At 40.7% G+C, this 23293-nt stretch overlaps 2 protein-coding genes across 3 annotated transcripts in view; one reads left to right on the forward strand and one right to left on the reverse strand.

Annotated features, from left to right (window-relative positions):
* kat7b (K(lysine) acetyltransferase 7b) overlaps window positions 1-21081 on the reverse strand; it is a 76553-nt gene extending 55472 nt beyond the window's left edge. For both annotated transcript variants that reach the window (XM_060939561.1, XM_060939560.1), the window contains exons 1-2: window positions 20878-21081; window positions 15802-15949 (exon numbers count right to left, since the gene is read on the reverse strand). In XM_060939561.1, the coding sequence (XP_060795544.1) occupies window positions 15802-15949; window positions 20878-20892 (163 nt within the window). In that variant the 5' untranslated portion in view covers window positions 20893-21081. The remainder of the gene's footprint in view (window positions 1-15801; window positions 15950-20877) is intronic.
* The window catches only part of ptges3l (prostaglandin E synthase 3 like), a 39777-nt gene continuing 36764 nt past the window's right edge, over window positions 20281-23293 (forward strand). The window contains exon 1 of the mRNA XM_060939562.1: window positions 20281-20398. The gene's annotated coding sequence lies outside the window, so the exon portion shown is untranslated. The remainder of the gene's footprint in view (window positions 20399-23293) is intronic.

The raw sequence follows: 23293 nt of genomic DNA on the forward strand, positions 1-23293 counted from the left end.
AAGCCTCGCAGACAGCGTCGCAGACAAGAGGGCTCTGATTGGTCCACTTTACATCCGCTGTACACACACTTCCGCTTCCCTACTTTCCCGGTTTGGTTTGTTTTCACGACCGCCATTTTTAAAAACACGAGCGAAGATGGAGCAGCACGAAGAGCGGTTGATCGAGGAAGTGAGGAAGTACGTACATCTATACGACTCCAGTTCTAGTCATTATAAGTAACCGGAAGATAAACACTCCACTAACCACACCCACCAACTACTCCTAGCGATTTCGCGACTTCGCGCCCCCTTGCGTTGTGGCGGTGAATAACATCGCGCACGCCTATTACTCCCCGCTCAACGATAAATTACAACTGTCTGCGAAAAGCTATCTGTGAAAGCCTTGTCGCAAGAGCATGCAGAGGCCCTAAGGCCACACCAATTCGATTAGTTGGTTCTTGGAATTGCCGCTTGAAGAAAATGCAAAATGAAAAAAAAAAAAAATGAAATCAAACTCCCGTCAACAGAAAAGGTCACGTGACGTGAGATCACGTGACGTCGAAAACCAATCAAATCGCCCCTTTCACTTTCGTTAAAGACTTGTGAAGTAGCCTACTCCTGGTCAAATCTTTTTTTCTGTGCATTGTAGATGTTCGATTGACTGTAACTCAATCGTTCATTTAGCCTATCTGTTTACTGGTTTCACTGCAAAAAATAAAAATCTTAGGAAGTTTATTTGTCTATTTTCAAGTCAAAACATCTAGCCACCCTTATTATAAGACATAATTGCCCAACAAGCAAAACCTCATTTAGCTAGAAAGGCTAGTTTTTAGACAGTCCATGTTGAAAATCTTGTATAGACAAAATGTCTTGCTAAAAGTCTTATTTGGAGCACCTTTGAAAATAAAACAAGTTTTTTTTAAAGGTCCCATGGCATGAAATTTTCACTTTCTGAGGTTTTTTAACGTTAAAATGAGTTCCTCTGACCTTCTTAAGTCACCCCAGTGGCTAGAAATTTCATAATGTGTAAACCAAACTATGCCCACCCTTTGTCAACATTTGAGAACGGCGCGTCAAAATGGCGCGTTGATAGTCTCTTCCCTTTACTACGTCAGCAAGGGAGATGATCCCCACGCCCCCCCCTCTGGATTCCCACCCACTGTATGGATTGCCCGCCCAGCTCAAAAGTTGCCACCAAACATGGAAATTGCGCTGTACATGGATGTGACAACACAGAAAGGAGTCTGTTTTTACTGCCGACGGGAGAGCCCCTGAAGACGCAGTGGCTTAATTTTATTTACTCCAATAATATGCCATCGAGTCTACCTAAGACAGTGTATGTTTGTCGGAAGCATTTTCCTGATGAATGTTTCCACAACTTGGGACAGTACAGGGCAGGTTTTGCACATCAACTATCACTGAAGCCTGGGTCTGTACCAAGCATCCCTGCCGCATCAGCCACAAACACCGAACAAGTAAGTGTATAACTGTTAAGTCGTTTTGCCGTGTTTTAAAATCGGTGCCACGTTAGCCTAGCAATGGCTACATTAGCTGTGCAGCTAACCGCTTCCTGCAGTTAGCCAGGTACTCTGCGCTACAAAACCAAAAAGCATGCAGTATGCTCTGTTATAATAGCCAATCAAAACAGTTTTTACAAAGACACCCACATTCTTTTTTTTTTAAGTCACTCGTTCATTTTATTTGTTTGTTTGTTCAGTAAAAACCCAAACATTTGTTGAATTTATTTTATTTCCTCGTGTCGCACCTTAATGACGTCAGCGCGCGGTATTTTTCCCTTCGCAGTTTGTTCCTTCTCTCTCGCCATAAGGCCAATTTATGCTGACAACCCAGTCCTCGCAGATAGCGTCGCAGACAGTGTCTGCGTAGCCCCCCCACCTTCGCAGACGCTCTGCGCGCACCTCCCAAAAATTGTGACCACCGCAGAAGCCTCGCAGACAGCGCCGCAGACAAGAGGGCTCTGATTGGTCCACTTTACATCCGCTGTACACGCACTTCCGCTTCCCTACTTTCCCGGTTTGGTTTGTTTTCACGACCGGCATTTTTAAAAACACGAGCGAAGATGGAGCAGCATGAAGAGCGGTTGATTGAGGAAGTACGTACATCTATGCGACTCCAGTTCTAGTCATTATAAAAAAAAAAAGTTCTAGTCATTATAAGTAACCGGAGGATAAACACTCCACTAACCACACCCACCAACTACTCCTAGCGACTTCGCGCCCCCTTGCGTTGTGGCGGTGAATAACATCGCGCACGCCTATTACTCCCCGCTCAACGATAAATTACAACTGTCTGCGAAAAGCTATCTGCGAAAGCCTTGTCGCAAGAGCATGCAGAGGCCTATAGTAAGACACCCACATCCGCTTGTTCTGACCCACTGGAGGTAGCGTCACAGTGCTGTTAGCCAATCAGAGGTAACACGTTTACATTCATGAATATTAACGATAAGAGCTGAAATCCTGTCGCTCTCCTGCCACCCGCTCCTCCACCAAACTAGAACAGCCTGAAACAGGAGAACCACAGCATTTTTTTCACCAAAACCGGCTCACAGGGCATTCATTCATACTAGAGACCACCGCACAATTAATGAAAAAACGATGCCATGGGACCTTTAAAACAAGTAAGTACATTTTGGACATTTGTCAAATGCGGTTCATCTTGTTTCAAGAAAAAAAAAAAAAAAGTATGCTTGTTTTGAGAATAAATGAACTTTACTGAAATCTTTGAATCTTTCATTACAATTCAACTCCACCTTACAGAGCCTAAGTTTACTGCGACTGTTTTCTCAGTCATTCAGAGTGAGCTCCTTCTAGATGCTGTACAGACTCTAGACCAGACAAGTGCCTTCAAAAAGGCTATGAGTGAGTGGAGGGCGTTTTAGTGAGGTCTTTTTGGAATACTGTGAGTTAAGTTCAGTGTTTTTTGTTTGTTTGGGTTTTTTTTGTGCCTGATCTTGTAAACCCCTCGTACACATGAATAGTCAGTGCCCCCAAAATGCACTGTTGCTTTGGCGTCGTGTAAGCACTGCAAGTCAAAATGCGTAGACTTTTTTTTTTTTGGTGCCTGAGGTCCTGGGGAAGTGGAATCTTAAAGTGCCATTCCACCATTGGATGTATTCTTTGGCATAAAATACAATATATTTTGACAACATATATAAATGGTATCACTAGACAGAGAAATCTTTTAGCTTCAAAATGATATATCAAACACAATTTTTTGACAACGACAAGTGTATTAATTTTGCGACCAAAGTCACCTACCCTTTTAATTTCCGCGCGTGATGTCATCGGCAGGTTCCCCTTCTTGTGTACCACGTGACGTGGCACATATTATCAGCAATGGCGGATAGAACACGATAAAAATAATACCAATAAATCTAGCTAATACCAATAAATCTAGCTAACTGCAAGATTAACTCAACATTTTTCGCAATTTTTTTGGCCCCCATATACGAGGAGAAATGACTCTCTCACTTTGGGGGTTTCCTGGTCTAAAAATAGACCGACACGTGGTACACAAGAAGGGGAACCTGCCGATGACATCACGTTTCACTACCGCGCGGAAATTAAAAGGGTAGGTGACTTTGGTCACAAAATTAATATACTTGTCGTTGTCAAAAAATTATGTTTGATATATCATTTTGAAGCTAAAATATTTCTCTGTCTAGTCATGTTGTCATAAAATATATTATAGTTTATGCCAAAGAATACATCCAATGGTGGAATGGCACTTTAAGAGATGTTCTAATGTTTGAATGTTGAAATGGGAAGAAAATAAACTTGTTGCAATGCTACACGTGTCGTCAACTTGATTCAAGATAGTCTCTGGTCTCATATCTAGAGTATTTTACTAATTACAGGTCACAAAAGGAGAATCTTTTAAGCTAGCAATGCTCAGTTGTAGAATTTAACAATCCTAATATTAGTATATTTATCTTAAATTCAGTTTTTACTGCTAAGATTTTGTCATGAATTTAAGTGAAATACCCTTAAAATGAAAGAAATAAAAATGACTTGAATGGCTAAATGTAAGAAGTGCGATCTTGTTATAAGAACTATTTTGAGTTAATCAGATCTCGCATAATAAGTTCCCCAATCTTATTTTGGAATTATTTCATCTAAAAACAGGTTAGATTTTTCATCTTACTTTAAGAAATCTTACCATGTCAAATTTGACTAGTTCCACTGGCAGATTTATTTCACCTGATTCAAGCAAATATGCTTTGTTTTAATCTTTTATTTCTTATTTTTGAAAGGCCATTTTTTGCAGTGTTGCCTGTATTGTTTGGTCTATTTCCACCGCTAATTTTACCATCAGAGCATTTTTTTTATTTTTATTTCGCCCGCTCGCCCTGAAAAAATCCGAGAACCAACTAATTAAATTGGTGTGGCCTAAACTGGTAATAAAATGTTCCAATAACAGGTTCTTCATAGTTTTAATTTTTCTGCTATAACAGGCAGCATGTGAAAACACATTCTCGTCATGATAATGAACAAAGAGAACAGTCAAGGTTTGTTCTTTTTTTTAAAAAAAAGTGTACAATCATTTTAAACTAATAAGTCACATGCTGTTGTAGGACAGTAATTCACGATGGCGTGGTGTGGTGTGATGTGGCTCACCGCAAATCATTTACTGTTACCACCCTGTTCCTGTGTCTTATACCATGGTGTTGGTTTTTTTTTTAGCAGAGCTTCCTCTGTGCAAAGCAAAGCTCCGTATTTAAGAAAACATGGTCATGCATCGACCTGATTTTTTTGATGGCTTTTGCGACCGCGCGGCATCCGTTCATGTACCACCACAGAGAACCTGACTGTAAGTGCAAGACACGCATCTCAAACACTTGACCACCAGATAACAAAATTTGTATCTTTATTTACAGAAGATAGATGTGGGGTTTTTTTTAATCTAATTTGCTTTTAAAAAATAACACGGGATTATTTACAAACGCATTTTACAGAAAATATTCACAACAGTTTCATTAGTCCACTAACTTGTTGGACAGGTGTAACCAAACAACTGTTTGACGTCAAGTATGAAATATCAAGATTGCAGCTCGAATCTTCAGAGCTCCTATGCTGCATTCGGTCAAGGAGGATGTTTTCCAGCAGGGTTTCCTGCCCTGAAGCTTTATCCTACTGGGTTTTTTTCCCATAGCAGGCAATATGGAAGCAGCGAGAGGACCTTCATATAATCTTTTTTTATTCACCTTGTTATCCCGAGATAACGACATAATTAATTCAGGATGTCGAGAAAACAACACAACTAATTCGAGATCTCGAGAAAACAAAACAATTATTCCGTGATCTCGAGAAAACAAAATTATTTCATGATCTCGAGAAAACAGCTGAGATTTCTAGCAGAGCTGCGCCCCCTGTGGGTCAGACAACGAAGACTTAGAAATTGGCGGACATGTAACAGAGCAGAAATGGCTTTTTACGATGCCTTGAGAGAGAGATTATCCCTTATTAAAAGACTTAATGCAATCTCTCCCTGTGTCAACCCCTGATCAAAACATTGCCTTATTAGGTGATCGATTATTCCAGACATTCTAATGACCAAAGTTGCATCTATACAGAATGAGAAATAGCTCCAAAGTCAGCATATCACAAGTCTCTTGGCGCACCTGAATGAACCATTTCTCAGCTGTTTACTCGAGATCATGAAATAATTGTTTTGTTTTCTCAAGATCTCGAATTAGTTGTGTTGTTTTCTCGAGATCCTGAATTAATTATGTCGTTATCTCGAAATAACGGTTTTGTTTTCTCGAGATCTCGAAATAACGGTTTTGTTTTCTCGAGATCTTGAAATAACGGTTTTGTTTTCTCAAGATCTCAAATTAGTTGTGTTGTTTTCTCGAGATCCTGAATTAATTGCCGTTATCTCGAAATAACGGTTTTGTTTTCTCGAGATCTTGAAATAATGGTGTTGTTTTCTCGAGATCCTGAATTAATTATGTCGTTATCTCGGAATAACGGTTTTGTTTTCTCGAGATCTCGAAATAACGGTTTTGTTTTCTCGAGATCTCGAATTAGTTGTGTTGTTTTCTCGAGACCCTGAATTAATTATGTCGTTATCTCGGAATAACGGTTTTGTTTTCTCGAGATCTCGAATTAGTTGTGTTGTTTTCTCGAGATGCTGAATTAATTATGTCGTTATCTCGGGATAACAAGGTGAATAAAAAAAAAAGGATTATATGAAGGGCCTCTCGCGGCTTCCGTAAGGCAACGTACCTTTGCATCATATGCTTTTTATTTATTTATTTTACCTGAGTGATTTCTTACTCTGCACACTCGTGTAAACATAATTACTATTGAACAGTACAATAATTACGAGCCTCTTTCCTTAGGGTTAGATGATCTAAAACTACCGCAGATGGATAACGATTAGTTCTTATGTCTTATAATATTGGATGGTAACTGAGTAATGATGTAAAAAGTGAAAGTGCTGGTTCACTGCTGTCCACCAGGCACCCAGCAGAGTCGCACCATAATAAATTTCCAAATCCGTCATTGCTTAACTCTTGAATATTTTCTATCGTGAATACCATCATTAAAAGCTTATAATCTCTGCTTTCCAAAGAAATTTATCTCATTAAGATCTATTCAGTACTTTGGGAGTAACGGCACGGTGAAGTTGGTACAACAGAGTAAAAACTCTCTGCTCGCGTGACGTCAGGAAACTGCCGGTGCTTTCTGAGTCACGGGAAAGCGCTCAGGCTCTCTCTCTCTTCTGATCGGTTTCTGACTGGATTACTCGTGAATATCAATCACATAACTTTTACAGGGATGTTCTCTCGCTCTCACTGTTTCTGATGAAGTATTCAGCGAAATTTTCCATCAGCTAGTTTTGAAGTTACGCTTCACGGGAGACTCTGAAGCGAGTTTTCAGAGCTTTACCTACTTATTTTTTCAAATCAAACTGATTCATCTAAATAAATAACTATTTTAAAATATAACTGGAGTTGTTTTGATGGAAAATATTGAGATCTTAGTGGTCGGAATGAGATTTTTAAAAACCGGAAGTCAGAAACGCGAGTGTCAATTTCAATTCAGTTAATGTGAATTGTTTATTGGATGTGACTCACACAGTTTTTTTGAGGTTTGCCTTGAAAGCTGTGAATATTAATCGAAATAATCATTTATATTCTTTCATATAAACACTACTAGGCCCTGTTTAGAAATACAAAAGACCTACAGAGCACAAAGAGAGGATTAGAAATAATCTTTTATTACTTTATTTTGATAGAGAATGGTAGATGTGAATGACATTCAGTGCTTATTTATGCAGATTTTATAATTAACATTGATTTCTCCTTCTTTGTGATGTATAAATGAGAGTTCAGATCAGCTTTACATTGCACAAATAAAGCCGTTTGGTGAAACTTTGAAGAAGGGTGTGTACCGATTTAATGTGTTTACCCAATTATCAATTAATACTAATTAAAGTACTAATTTGCATTTTTGTTTTACAAATTTTTCAAACTTTGTATTGGAGTATACAACCATCTATGTTCCTGCCAATTTCCATGTAAATATCTTGAAAAATAAAGTTATGAAGAAAAAAACCATTTGATCTCATCCATTAATGATAGGGATCGACCGATAATCGGCCTGGCCGATATTCTGCATTTTTAGGGTTATCGGTATCGGCCATAATTTCCACCGATATGCCGATAACATGCCTTTTTGCAGCCATTTCGTTCCTAACGCGACTGTCACTGCACGTCCTTTCCTGCACTCGCCTCTCTGAGTTCAAGAACACGGTCCCGCCCACCACAACATCTGATTTGTTTGGCACAAGAGATATAGCCAATCGACACGTGTAGCTAAACGCTGTGAACTGTTTCAAGGCGGCCGTACGGGCACTCGGGCAGAAGCGGCACAAGGGATACAGCCAGTCAACACGCGTAGCTAAACGCTGTGAACTGTTTCAAGGCAGCCATACGGGCACTCGGGCAGAAGCGGCACAAGGGATACAGCCAATCAACACGCGTAGCCAAACGCTGTGAACTGTTTCAAGGCGGCCATACGGGCACTCGGGCAGAAGCGGCACAAGGGATACAGCCAATCAACACGCATAGCTAAACGCTGTGAACTGTTTCAAGCCGGCCGTACGGGCACTCGGGCAGAAGCGGCACAGCCAATCAACACACGTAGCTAAACACTGAACTGTTTCAAGGCGGCCATATGGGCACTCGGGCAGAAGCAGATCCCACTTCAAGGTAAGGACACGCTGCTTTTGCCGCAATAAGTCACAAACACACAAGTTGCAAAAGCACAACATCATTATATGTTTACATTCTTCATCTACTACTCGTTAAAATTGTCCATTTGCATCTGTGTAGCCAGGCAAACTTAGCTTACGGAAGGAAGCACTTGAATTAGCCTACAACCAACTAGTCTCGCTGAAACTACATGTAATGCTTCCTTCACTACAATATAATCCTCCTAAATTGGGAATATTAGGCTTGGGCATTAAAAGCATTAGAATGTAGATGGTTACTTGTTAAGTTGTTACATAATAGGGAGTGATAGCCTACTTTGTTTGATTTTACTTTTTAAAAAATGCTGCAGGCAGCTCCCTACACTTGATTTGTTATTTAAAAACTACTTGAAGTTGGTAAGTCTTACTTAGTTCTTAGTGTAAAAGAATCCAGAGTGTATTTTCATTTATTTTCCACTGAAAATGGTGAGCTGTAATATAGTAGGCAGTGATTTATTTTTTTTATTGGTGAATATTTATTTTATTATTATTTTATTTCTCATTTTATTCTAACTAATGTTTGACTTTATTGTACAAATGCTGCTGGCATCTCCCTGCACAAAATTTCATGTTCAATTTTACAATTAAACATACATTTCATGGATATGAAGGTCTGTGTCAGTGTGTGCTATGTTTAATTTCATGTGAATTATAATGTTTACATTTATCGGTTGCACATATCGGTTATCGGCATCCCAATTCCATAATAATCTAGCCTGGCAAGCCAGACTAAATGTGAATATTTATTCTGGCCTCGATCCGTAGACATTTCCGAAGCGTTAGGAGGAACAAACCGCTGTCTTTCAAACTGTCTCTGTGCGTATAGGCCAACGCTCTGACCAATCAGCGCAACAGTGACTGTGACGTAGTCAGAGCGACAGAAAGCAGTGGGGAGGCCTTGAAATAAATAATTTTTCAAAATGCGTATTAATTAATAAACAGGTTCTAGATATTAAGAAGTTTGGAGATAATGACCACAAGCTTGGAGTCTGTACCACATACTTAACATACACATTTTTTTCAAGTGTTTTTGAAGGGTTTGCTTAAACTGTTTTTGAGAGTTTTTATTTAGTGGTGTTTGGTGAAATAATTTCCCTTAAATTTAAAATAACGGGAAAATAAGAAACAATCAAAAAGTAATGTTTCAAAGATGTTTATTAATTCTTCGTACTGCACAAACTAGCCCCATCCTTTTGGCTACGAGCGGAGCCAGCTGGTAGATCAGACTTTTGCCATAGCCGGTCGGCAAAACAGCGAAAACGTCCTTCTTAAAAAGGAATGAGCGGAGAGCCTCTTCCTGCTCATGTTTCAACGAAAACTCCAAGTCTAATTCTTCTAAAACTGATTCCAAAGCGGAGTCAAACGCGCGCTGTTCACTAGCCCGCAGCCATCTTTCCTGCTGTGCTTTCTCCAGCGTCGCGCAGCTTTGTCGTCACTCCTGCAAAAGCCCGCCCAAAGAATCCAAACAAAAACCTTGCGTTGTGATTGGCGGGCACAATTTAATGCCCGGGGTGTTTTTGTTTATATGCTGCGAGGCTAGACCCACTCGCTAGGCAAAAAATATTTTTGGCCGCAAGGCGGGTGGGTCTAGTTTACTAGGCTAATAATAATAATCAGTATCAGCCCTGAAAAAAAACATATCGGTCAATCCCTAATTAATGAGGCCCATTTTGGACCATGTGATCCTCATACAGAATATTACGGCAGTTTTCTAAAAAAAAAAAAAAAATTGTAACTTTTTTTCAGTCTTTGATTTGGAATATCTCAAGAACGGATAAACATATTTTAATTCTGTAAAAAAGTATGTAGTTCTGCATTCAATTCTGAATCCAACAAGAGCAGTTTCAAGCAATTTGGATTGAATTTTCACCTGATATGCCTACTGTGAACCAAGTGCAGTAGTTTTATATCACAGCATTTTTGAATTCCTGAGTCTGATTGGTCAGAAGGTATGGACGGGATACAAAAAAAAAAAAAAAAATTTAAAACACTGTGCTTTCCAGTTTCTCCAGAACATGTGATCGGTTGTTAATACGAAACAGGGAAAACTTGCTTGTGTTTGTTTATACTCACTGTTCGGCGCAAGAGTTTTATCATAGGAGAGAAATTTTATCAAAAAAGTAATTAACAGGGTGGATATGTTTAAACTGGCAGCATGGTGATGTAGTGGTTAGCGCTGTCGCCTCACAGCAAGAAGGTCCGGGTTCGAGCCCCGTGGCCGGCGAGGGCCTTTCTGTGTGGAGTTTGCATGTTCTCCCCGTGTCCACGTGGGTTTCCTCCGGGTGCTCCGGTTTCCCCCACAGTCCAAAGACATGCAGGTTAGGTTAACTGGTGACTCTAAATTGACCGTAGGTGTGAATGTGAGTGTGAATGGTTGTCTGTGTCTATGTGTCAGCCCTGTGATGACCTGGCGACTTGTCCAGGGTGTACCCCGCCTTTTGCCCGTAGTCAGCTGGGATAGGCTCCAGCTTGCCTGCGACCCTGTAGAACAGGATAAAGCGGCTAGAGATAATGAGTTATGTTTAAACTCAGATTTTTAGTGTTTTTCATCGGTTTCTGTAGTGAGCTGTTATAAGGATTTTTATGAAGCACAGGCTGCTCTACAGAAAACCAGTAAAAGTACTCATATCATCTCTAGCCGCTTTATCCTTCTACAGGGTCGCAGGCAAGATGGGGTACACCCTGGACAAGCCAATGAAGTATAAATCCGACGTCAAACACACACACACACACACACACACACACACACACGACTTATTATTCAAATGGCTGAAAAGCCGAGTGAGTTTGAACCAAACAGGATGACTATGGAAAATCTCTGGCCAGACTTGTGTTGGCATGAGCAATGTGAAAACCTTAAAGTGCATATCACGGGTAAATTCAGGAGCAAGATCAATGTAATTCTCCTATTTTATATTAAACTTTGGTCAAATATCTGTCACATTTTGCATTTTGTGCAATTTTTTTACCTTGCGCAATACCAGAAAAATTCAGTTGAAATCAAGCCATTTGAGGCGAATTGGTCCGCCTCTGAAAAAACTTGGCATTTGGATTTCCCGGGAAACATTGATTTTCGTGACGTCACGTGCGGGACGCCTCCCTCTGAATCCTACGTCAGCGCTGGTTTGTTTATGAGAAAACGACCTGGTGGTTTTCTGCAAATTTCTTCAACGTTATCACGTAATTATTAAAATGGTTAACAGATGTATCGTCAGAGGGTGTAGCAACACCAATCTTGATGGGATTAGTACTCATCGTTTTCCAATGAGAGAGAAATGGGAGCGCTTGGTCTACACAGGCTGTGCACTGAAACTGTGCAAAGCTCTCTCAGCCTGCTGGCGCTTCCGCAGGTAACGTCACGAATCTGGCTCCAGACTCCCTTGGGATTTTTCCAGACTTGTTTTGTTATTTTATTTTTTTCTGCTGTAGACAGATGGCCTTGTGCAAAATTACCCTTCTGAATGAGTGTGTAAAGGGACATTCTTTCACATAAAAAAAAAATTGGTCCAGAATATGCACTTTAAACTATAACCACAGTGTGGTTTAATACACTCCAGTTCAACCAGCGTAGCTTTTTAACCCAGGTTCCCACAGGAAGTGGTCTAAGGACATTTCGGTGACTTGGAATTGTGTGAAAACAAAATTGCAGGAAATATTACAATAAACAAACAATCTGTGAGATGCTTTCACTGTCTACCTCCCAAATTTCATGAAGATCGCTCAAACTTTTTCCTTGATTGGTCTGCAGGCCTGGAAATCTGCGACGGATAACGTCATAGGCACCCAAATTAAGGTCAAGCGTCCAAAATATGCCACCAAAAGTAAAAATAAATAAATAAAAAGTTGATTAAATTAACTTGGCTGCATAAAACCCAATGTCTTGACTTTCTTCTTTAAAAACACAGAAATTAGGCCATTATTAAAAAATGTTCTGTTTCCGGTCCACCGGCCGGGTGAGTGCCGTTTGTGCGGTTGAAATTTTTTTTTTTAATGTCGGTTTTTCGATGTTTTTTTCGGGTTCATAAATCTAAAATCGAACTTGACATTTACGCATTCCGCGCAGAATACAGAACTGAATCAGCTCTGCGCATGCGCCGTGCAGCACAAAAAAAAAAAATGGCAGCCACCATGAAGGAAGGAGATCCGGAGTTTTCAAACATTTGCTTAAGTGTGAAATTGCAAAATGGTATTCTAGCGAACAACAAAATAGTAAAGATTCAGAAAAACAAAATCATTCAGTGATCATTTTAATAGTGTAATTTCATCCGAACTAGGCCTAACGGTCGATTTAGAACTACAGAAAGTCCGTGTGTCGGACCATCACAAACCGTTACTGGAAAATTCGTTTGATCTTGATCCATCCGAGACGTTACAAACAGCTTTTGAGTTTTGTTATGCGAAATTCATTACCTACTTTGTTAATGACCCTGACAGATCTGTAGGAGAACCTAAAAGATCTATTCAAAATGAGATCGGAACCGAAAAAAAAAAATAATGCGTTTACGGAACTAATGCAGGTTGGCTGGACAGAATTAAAAACTGTGTCTGTAGCAAATAAAAAGAACGAATTACACAACGAAATTATAAAAGAAATCCAGAGAGAAAGACCTTGTCTATCTAGACATACTGGCCAAACTGAAGGAACAAATGTAGTAATGAACATTACAAACTGCTTGTGGTATTTAGACGGCCGCCAGGACATAATCAAAGAGGCAGTGAAATGCCGAGGACCGTCTGTGGTGACGCCTGTTCCTGCACGGTAGGTTTTATAATAATATTAAAGTTTTTGTACAAGTTTCAGTTGATTAAACTGTCATATTTTATTAAATGTGTCTGCTTTTGTAATAAAAAAGTACTGAAAGAAAAAGCAAACACAGCATTGCAATTTCTTATCCATATATATATATATATATATATATATATATATATATATATAAATAAAAATAAAAAATCCCTCCCTCCCTCCCGAAAATTTTTTTGCTCACCCGGTGGACAGGAAACGGATTTTTTTTTTTTTTTTTAAGGATGGCCTTAGCATGCATTTCTTGTAATTGATGCGAAATCCGCACCATTCCCATGTTGTTCTGGATTCGTCGCACTAGCTGTAAGCCTCGCGCAGAGCACGAATTCTCCATCAACGGCGATCGGAACGCCATGATTTCGTGGACAAGTGAGACTCGTGTACCAATGACTCAAGCAGGATTTCCACATTAGGTAAATCAGGTAAAAGACTGAATAAAAGCGAGCTATTCAGGACACAACTGTGTGTATTTAAGATACAGCCTGCATCTTAAATCCACACAGTTGTGTAAGTGTGGGTGGAATCAGTGACTTGGAGCTTGGTCCTCTTGCTGATGATGGTCTTAGGGCGTATTCACACCTATGTTGTTTGGTCCGGACCAAACGAACCAAATTTCCCTTGGTCCGGACCTTTTGGGTTGGTCTGAATACAAACCACCGAACTCTGGTCCGGACCAAACAAGCGGACCGAGACCGAGCTGCAAGGTCGGACTCGGTCCGGACCAAAGGAACCCTGGTGCGGATCTTTTGGAGGTGTGAAAGCAGACCGGACCTAATCCGACAGTTTTGCTTTTTTGTACCTCGGGAGCTTCCGTCGTTTGTCGAGCATTATGGGAAACAGAGTCTTGACACTCCACCGCAAAGTGCAAACACTGTTTCGGTTGTCAAGGGTCGTTCAGTCACCAGTGGTAGGCGAGTACAAAAAAATGAGTAGGGGGCAAACGTGGGCCGAGGAAGAAACGCGTACCCTTGTGGATATATGGGCAGATGTCCACATATGAGCTTTTGGAGAGAACACACAAAAACGCCGACGTGTTTGCTGTATTCAGTGAGAAAATGAAGGAGAAGGGGTTCACGCGCTCCCCAGAACAATGTTGGCTAAAAGTGAAGAAACTTCGTCAGACCTACATTAAAATCAGGGACATTCTTTCAAAAAGTGGCGGTACTAGCGACGCAAAAAAGAAATTCATCTATTGCGTGAAGAGCCAGAATAGTCACAACATGATGTGCACTCATCAGCGCTATCCTCCGTAGCCGCCTTGCCCTTTGTCGTCGTCGTTGATAAATTACTTGTACAACAGCATAGTAATCGCACAATTGTGAAAACAGTAAAAACTGGAAAAAACATATAGCTTTGATGACATTAAAAAGAATAACAGCACGGAAAGCCTCCATGACTACTTTTGAACTTTGTGCGCGTGTCGTCTCTGACCAATAGCTGAACGACCTCAGGGCGCGTGGCTTTGTTGACAGATTTTGGTTCGCTTACTAAAATGTACAGTGTGAAAGCGAACCGCACCAAAATGAAAAAATAAAAAAAACATTTGGTTTGGACCAAAGCAAGTGAGCTATCGAACTATCCTGGTCTGAATACACCCTTAGACACTGGCCTTTCATTTAAACTAAGATCTTTTACCCAACTACATGCTGTGAATCACGCTTCCGATTCTCGTGATGTGAATGAAAACCCTTTTGCGTCGCAGGTCTGCTACAGGTTCGTCTCTTTGATGGCAACAGTGCAGAACTTGCTTTTTCATTCCCAGGCTCCTTTCCTCCAGGCTCTCCTCAGGCCCCAACACGTCTTTTAACTACTAATGCCGCTTTTCCACTACCAACGCGGCTGAGTTGGGCTGAGTCGAGCCGTGCTGAGTCGAGCTGAGTGGGGCTGTTGGAGTTGCATTTCGACTACAACCGCGCTGAACCGTGCTGGCTGGAAGTGGGTGGACACACTGGGTGGAGTTGGCGAAAGTGGGTGGACGTCAGGTGATGTCGTTAGGCGGCGCAAACGGTGACATCAGTGACCTTTTAAGCGGTAGTCTCACGACCCGGATAGTAAACAATAAACATGGAGGACATGGAGTCGTTAGTGTTGCTGGTCTTGGTGCTGTGGCTTGTTGTCACCAACAACGCCAACAGATACTGGCAAGAGCGTATAGATGAGGCGAGGCGCATAAGGCTTCATAATTCTCGTAATTCTTCTTCTTCCGGGTTTACAGATCCCAGCGTGCTCGCGGGGCGTGTGAGGACACTCCTCCTCACCAATCAGTGCACAGGGGAGTGTCTGCTCACACCCCTAGCCTCTCAGCTCGGTTTGGCTCGCTTCAGCCCCACTCCAAAACCGTGCGAGTTTTGGGGGCTGAGCAGGGCTGAAGCGAGCTGAGTCGTGCTGTTCTTAGATAGTCGAAACGCGAGCCGTGTCGGGCTGAAGTGAGCTGAAAAAGGGTAGTGGAAAAGGGCCATAACTAACTGTATTCTAATCATTTTTGTCATGTACATCAAGAGGGATTAGTATTGTAGACATTTTCCAATAAAGGTAAAAATAATTCATAGATTTCTTTATTAATTCATAACTTTGTAGCTAAAAAAGCAGCAGCAGGTTTAAATACAGCGCACTGGGAAAACAGCACTTTGCGCGTGCAGAAAAGCCCAAATTACCCTGAATCACGACGGAAAAAGCCTAAATTCAGAAATGCAGGGTGTAGCCCAAATTATGGAATTGAAATTCAGCTGTTGTGAATTTACCTTGAGAGCTCTGACTGAGGCGGACAGAAGCTCTGGTCAAGCGTGCATTACTGCGAGGATTCGCGTCACTGTGTGAGCTGTCGGTCTTCTCCTGCTCTGTGGAGTCGTCCGAGTCTGCGGTCCCGTCTGAGCTGCTCCCGGCAGGTCTCTGCAAAGCAAACAGTGAAACAGAACTTTGCTTATTCGCGGTAACTCGAGATCCTGAGTTAGAATAATGAAGATATTACGCCACTCATGCTCTGAAAGCTTCGTCGTTCAACAGCAGGATGATCGAGTTTGCACAATGTGGAACTGACAGCTCGAAGCTTACCCTGCATGTTAGTTATATTAGCCTTGCAGCTACAATGCCTTCTATGATTATTGGCACCCTTGTAAAGATCAATAAGACAGGTTAGAAAAAAAAAATAAATTACAACCCCGATTCCAAAAAAGTTGGGACAAAGTACAAATTGTAAATAAAAACGGAATGCAGTAATTTACAAATCTCAAAAACTGATATTGTATTCACAATAGAACATAGACAACATATCAAATGTCGAAAGTGAGACATTTTGAAATTTCATGCCAAATATTGGCTCATTTGAAATTTCATGACAGCAACACATCTCAAAAAAGTTGGGACAGGGGCAATAAGAGGCTGGAAAAGTTAAAGGTACAAAAAAAGGAACAGCTGGAGGACCAAATTGCAACTCATTAGGTCAATTGGCAATAGGTCATTAACATAACTGGGTATAAAAAGAGCATCTTGGAGTGGCCACCCTCTAGAAGACATCACATATCGTTCCAGTTCCCAAAAAGAATCGACCCAGTGAGCTGAACGACTTCCGACTGGTGGCACTCACTTCACATCTGATGAAGACGTTGGAGCGGCTCTTCCTCAGCCTTCTCAGACCCCAGGTACAACATGCCCAGGACTGTCTGCAGTTTGCGTACCAGGCAGGTGTCGGTGTGGAAGACGCCATCCTCTACCTGCTACACCAAGCCCACTCACATCTGGATATGGGAAATGGCCTTCGAGTGCCTTCAACACCATCCAGCCCCTATTGCTTCAGGACAAACTGAACAGGATGCGAGTGGACCCCTGCCTGGTCACCTGGATCTCCAGCTACCTCACTGACAGGCCGCAGTACATCAGGCTGAAGGACATCACGTTTGACACTGATTAGCAGCACCGGAGCACCCCAGGGCACGATGCTGGCCCCTCTTCTCTTCACTCTGTACACCACAGACTTCTGCTACAACACAGAGCCGTGTCACATTCAGAAGTTTGCCAATGACACAGCCATCGTTGGGTGTGTCAGTGACGACAGAGAGGAGGAGTATAGGAGCTTGGTGAGGGACTTTGCTGTGTGGTGCAACACGAACCATCTGCAGCTCAACACCTCGAAGACCAAGGAGCTGGTCATTGACTTTGGGAGGTCCAGACCAAGGTCACGACCAGTTCTGATCGAGGGAGTCGAGGTGGAGGCTGTGGATTCCTACAAGTACCTTGGGCTGTGGCTGGACAGCAAGCTGGACTGGACTTGCAACACCAAACACTTATACAGGAAGGGACAGAGCAGGCTATACTTCCTTAGGAGGCTGCGGTCCTTTAACATCTGCAGGAAACTCCTGTGGATGTTCTATCAGTCTGTGGTCGCCAGTGTCCTGTTTTACACCGTGGTGTGCTGAGGGAGCAGCACATCCAAGAAGGACACATCCAGGCTGGACAAACTGATCAGGCGGGCCGGCATGAAGCTGGACTCTCTGGTGACAGTGGCAGAGAAGAGGACTACACTACCGTTCAAAAGTTTGGGGTCACCCAGGCAATTTTGTGTTTTCCATGAAAAGTCACACTTTTATTTCCCACCATAAGTTGTAAAATGAATAGAAAATATAGTCAAGACATTTTTCTGGCCATTTTGAGCATTTAATCGACCCCACAAATGTGATGCTCCAGAAACTCAATCTGCTCAAAGGAAGGTCAGTTTTATAGCTTCTCTAAAGAGCTCAACTGTTTTCAGCTGTGCTAACATGATTGTACAAGGGTTTTCTAATCATCCATTAGCCTTCTGAGGCAATGAGCAAACACATTGTACCATTAGAACACTGGAGTGAGAGTTGCTGGAAATGGGCCTCTATACACCTATGGAGATATTGCACCAAAAACCAGACATTTGCAGCTAGAATAGTCATTTACCACATTAGCAATGTATAGAGTGGATTTCTGATTAGTTTAAAGTGATCTTCATTGAAAAGAACAGTGCTTTTCTTTCAAAAATAAGGACATTTCAAAGTGACCCCGAACTTTTGAACGGTAGTGTATGGACAAACTACTGAACATCATGGATGATGCCAGTCACCCTCTGCACACCGTCATCAGCAACCAGAGGAGCCTGTTCAGTGACAGAATGCTCCTTCCCAAGTGCAGGACGAACAGACTTAAAAACTCCTTTGTCCCTCACGCCATCAGACTGTCCAACTCCTCTCTGGGGGGGAGGAGGGGTAACAGGAGGACAGAGGACGGGAAGGAGCAGTAGCCTAGCCTAACAATAAGCAATACCGGACAATGTGCAATATAAAGTGTAATATCTCTCCTGCCGCTCCCACCTTCCTCTCTTCCCCATATCTTATTCTTTTATATTTGTATATGTAAATACTTAATTTTAATTTGTCTAGAAGTTTTTTCTCTATTTCTTTTCTCTGTTGATCTGTAATGATGCTGCTGGAATCTTATTTTCCCTGAGGGAACCCTCCCAAAGGGATCAATAAAAAGTTTTACCTAATCGCCACAGATTCTGCTCGCACACCCCCCTTCAGCATCTGACATGTCATCCTCACAGTCCCCCCCCCCCAAACACATCTCATCGTTCATTAACGTACTGAACTCAGGGACCGCACATCTCACTTTACCTCGCTCATTTGCACTATTACGCACTACCTCATCTTAACAGCTACTAGTTTGTTTATTCTGCTTATTTCATGTTTACCTGCTATACCTCAAGTGCCCTTGACTGTTTGGTTATTTGAACCAATTTGTGTGTGTGTGTGTGTGTGTGTGTGTGTGTGTGTGTATATATATATATATATATATATATATATATATATATATATATATATAATGTATGTATATATGAGTGTTTAGTCTATGTCTAGTTCATATCTAGAGTGTTTATACTGTTTATATTGTCTGAGTGTTTAGTCCTTATCTAGTGTTTACACTGTTTATATTGTCTGAGTGTTTAGTCTATGTGTAGTTCTTATCTAGTGTTTACACTTTATATTGTCTGAGTGTTTAGTCTGTGTCTAGTTCTTATCTAGTGTTTACACTGTTTATATTGTCTGTTTGAGTGTTTAGTCTATGTGTAGTTCTTATCTAGTGTTTACACTGTTTATATTGTCTGAGTGTTTAGTCTGTGTCTAGTTCTTATCTAGTGTTTACACTGTATATTGAGTGTTTAGTCTGTGTCTAGTTCTTATCTAGTGTTTCCACTGTTTATATTGTCTGTTTGAGTGTTTAGTCTATGTGTAGTTCTTATCTAGTGTTTACACTGTTTATATTGTCTGAGTGTTTAGTCTGTGTCTAGTTCTTATCTAGTGTTTACACTGTATATTGAGTGTTTAGTCTGTCTAATTCTTATCTAGTTTTTATACTGTTTATATTGTCTGTTTGAGTGTTTAGTCTATGTGTAGTTCTTATCTAGTGTTTACACTGTTTATATTGTCTGAGTGTTTAGTCTGTGTCTAGTTCTTATCTAGTTTTTATACTGTTTATATTGTCTGTTTGAGTGTTTAGTCTATGTGTAGTTCTTATCTAGTGTTTACACTGTTTATATTGTCTGAGTGTTTAGTCTGTGTCTAGTTCTTATCTAGTGTTTACACTGTTTATATTGAGTGTTTAGTCTATGTGTAGTTCTTATCTAGTGTTTACACTGTTTATATTGTCTGAGTGTTTAGTCTGTGTCTAGTTCTTATCTAGTTTTTATACTGTTTATATTGTCTGTTTGAGTGTTTAGTCTATGTGTAGTTCTTATCTAGTGTTTACACTGTTTATATTGTCTGAGTGTTTAGTCTGTGTCTAGTTCTTATCTAGTGTTTACACTGTTTATATTGAGTGTTTAGTCTATGTGTAGTTCTTATCTAGTGTTTACACTGTTTATATTGTCTGAGTGTTTAGTCTATGTCTTGTTCTTATCTAGTGTTTATACTGTTTATTTATACTGTTTATATTGTTTGAGTGTTTAGTCTATGTCTAGTTCCTATCTAGAGTGTTTATATTGTTTTTTTTCAATTATTCTGTTTTTATTTATTGCATTGCCTGTTTGCACCGTGGGTCAGAGAGGACTGATATTTCATCTGTGCTGTATGTCGAGCATGTATAGCATATCTGACAATAAAGTTGACTTGACTAATTTGTGCACTCCAGGTCACGTGAGTAAACCGGGATTCGAAAGTTCGAATCGATTCAGAGGAATTGATTCATTTTGCTCAAACGGTTCGGAGCCGCTTTGAATACTGAACGAAAAATGTTAGCTCCTGTGTTAGCACCGAGCTACCTAATTGACCATAACGTTACACTAGTTTTCAAACTTGTGCGCTCTCCGAAATCATTAACAGGGTAGGTTTTTGGCTTTGCACTTTTTCACTAGAAAAATTAAACCGCGTTTCCGCCATAACTGCTAATGTAACAATGGTCGCTGTTGGGTTTTTTTCACCCAGCGCTAGCTTAGTGCGCATCCAGTGGACTTTTTACACTTTAAATATTTCACACCGTCCGCTTATACCCGTCTAGCGATATGTGTTAGTGGTGAAGAATTACATAAACTATTTTAAAAACTTCACAATCTCAGGGTTAAAATCGCAGAGCCGACCGTGAAAAGGCTAACAGGCGTCCAGCTAGCGCGAGAAAAAGGAGTCCTATGGCTCAATTCGAAATGGCGTCGCGTAGGATACGTAGGGCACTAGATAGACATTCGAGTTCTTTCCTTTGCACACTAAGTAGTGTACCTATACAGTGAACACGTATCTTTTTAAGACAACCCCATCAACCGCTTCGCTAGTAAAACATTGACCCTTTCGTAGCATCTCCATTCTTACCTTTCTCCGAGGCATTATGGCTAGAAAGTAATTCCTGTTTCTTCTCAATGACAAATAATTAAGTCCGTCTTCTTACTTTGCTTTTTTATTTTAAAACAGCTTGACTTTATCATTTGGAGTACAGACTTTAAAATTCACTAACTGTATAGTTTAAGCAACAACAGCCCCTATCGCGCGCCACATTCTCTTTTCCGGTTGGAACCAACTAAGACCGGAAATGGTGAAGAAAACTGTTGCGAATAATTACACCACAAGATGGCGGCGTTTACACAGCACACGACAGCTTTAAACTCCGTCCTAATTATCGTTAATATGATTTAAAGTCGCACAAAAACACACTCGATTCAACTCGTACTTCCAAGTGAAAGCTTTTGGTTTGTTTCAGAGGTGGACAAAGAACCCAACTTCATTACTTACAGTTAGGTCCATATATATATTTGGACACTGACACAAATTTTGTTTTTTTACCTGTTTACTGAAACATATTCAAGTTATAGTTATATAATGGACATAAAGTCCAGACTTTCAGCTTTCATTTGAGGGTATCCACATTAAAATTGGATGAAGGGTTTAGGAGTTTCAGCTCCTTCACATGTGCCACCCTGTTTTTAAAGGGACCAAAAGTAATTGGACAATTGACTCAAAGGCTATTTCATGGGCAGGTGTGGGCAATTCCTTCGTTATGTCATTCTCAATTAAGCAGATAAAAGGCCTGGAGTTGATTTGAGGTGTGGTGCTTGCATTTGGAAGATTTTGCTGTGAAGAAAACATGCGGTCAAAAGAGCTCTCCATGCAGGTGAAACAAGCCATCCTTAAGCTGCAAAAACAGAAAAAACCCATCCAAGAAATTGCTACAATATTAGGAGTGGCAAAATCTACAGTTTGGTACATCCTGAGAAAGAAAGAAAGCACTGGTGAACTCATCAATGCAAAAAGACTTGGACGCTCACAGAAGACAACAGTGGTGGATGATCGCAGAATAATTTCCATGGGGAAGAGAAACCCCTTCACAACAGCCAACCAAGTGAACAACACTCTCCAGGAGGTAGGCGTATCAATATCCAAATCTACCATAAAGAGAAGACTGCATGAAAGTAAATACAGAGGGTTCACTGCATGGTGCAAGCCACTCATAAGCCTCAAGAATAAAAAGGCTAGATTGGATTTTGCTAAAAAAGTCAGCACAGTTCTGGAAGAACATTCTTTGGACAGATGAAACCAAGATGAACCTCTACCAGAGTGATGGAAAGAAAAAAGTATGGCGAAGGCGTGGTACAGCTCATGATCCAAAGCATGCCACATCATCTGTAAAACACGGTGGAGGCAGTGTGATGGCTTGGGCATGCATGGCTGCCAGTGGCACTGGGTCACTAGTGTTTACTGATGATGTGACACAGGACAGAAGCAGCCGGATGAATTCTGAGGTATTCTGAGACATACTGTGTGCTCAAATCCAGCCAGACTGATTGGTCGGCGTTTCATAATACAGATGGACAATGACCCAAAACATAAAGCCAAAGCAACCCAGGAGTTTATAAAAGCAAAGAAGTGGAATATTCTTGAATGGCCAAGTCAGTCACCTGATCTCAACCTAATTGAGCATGCATTTCACTTGTTAAAGACTAAACTTCAGACAGAAAGGCCCACAAACAAACAGCAACTGAAAACCACTGCAGTAAAGGCCTAGCAGAGCATTAAAAAGGAGGAAACACAGCGTCTGGTGATGTCCATGAGTTCATGAGTTCAAGACTTCAGGCAGTCATTGCCAACAAAGGGTTTTCAACCAAGTATTAGAAATGAACATTTTATTTACAATTATTTAATTTGTCCAATTACTTTTGAGCCCCTGAAATGAAGGGATTGTGTTTAAAAAATGCTTTAGTTCCTCACATTTTTATGCAATCATTTTGTTCAACCCACTGAATTAAAGCTGAAAGTCTGAACTTCAACTGCATCTGAATTGTTTTGTTCACAATTCATTGTGGTAATGTACAGAACCAAAATTAGAAAAATGTTGCCTCTGTCCAAATATTTATGGACCTAACTGTAAGTTAAAGTACAGATCCCGCTGGTCAAATGTTACTCCGATACAAATGTTACTCCGATACAAATGTTACTCCGATACAAGTGAAAGTTGTCCAGTCAATTTTTTACTTAAAGTACTGAAGTACTTGCTTTTAAAAATACTTAAGTATTAAAAGTACATTTTCCGTCAACGCATCATTGTATTATTGCCACGCTTACAAAACCTAAGGCCGTTACCAAAGAGAGAAATGTGAATTCAGAAAATGAACGCATGCTGTGCATCATGGTGGTTTAGCGTTAAGCTAGCTAGTCAGTGAAACTCTACCTGTCCTGACATGTTAGCAAACTCTTTTCAAACTCAAAATCATATTGGGTAGCTAACGCTACTAGA

This window comes from Neoarius graeffei, chromosome 14, assembly GCF_027579695.1.
Source record: "Neoarius graeffei isolate fNeoGra1 chromosome 14, fNeoGra1.pri, whole genome shotgun sequence".
NCBI lineage: Eukaryota > Metazoa > Chordata > Actinopteri > Siluriformes > Ariidae > Neoarius > Neoarius graeffei.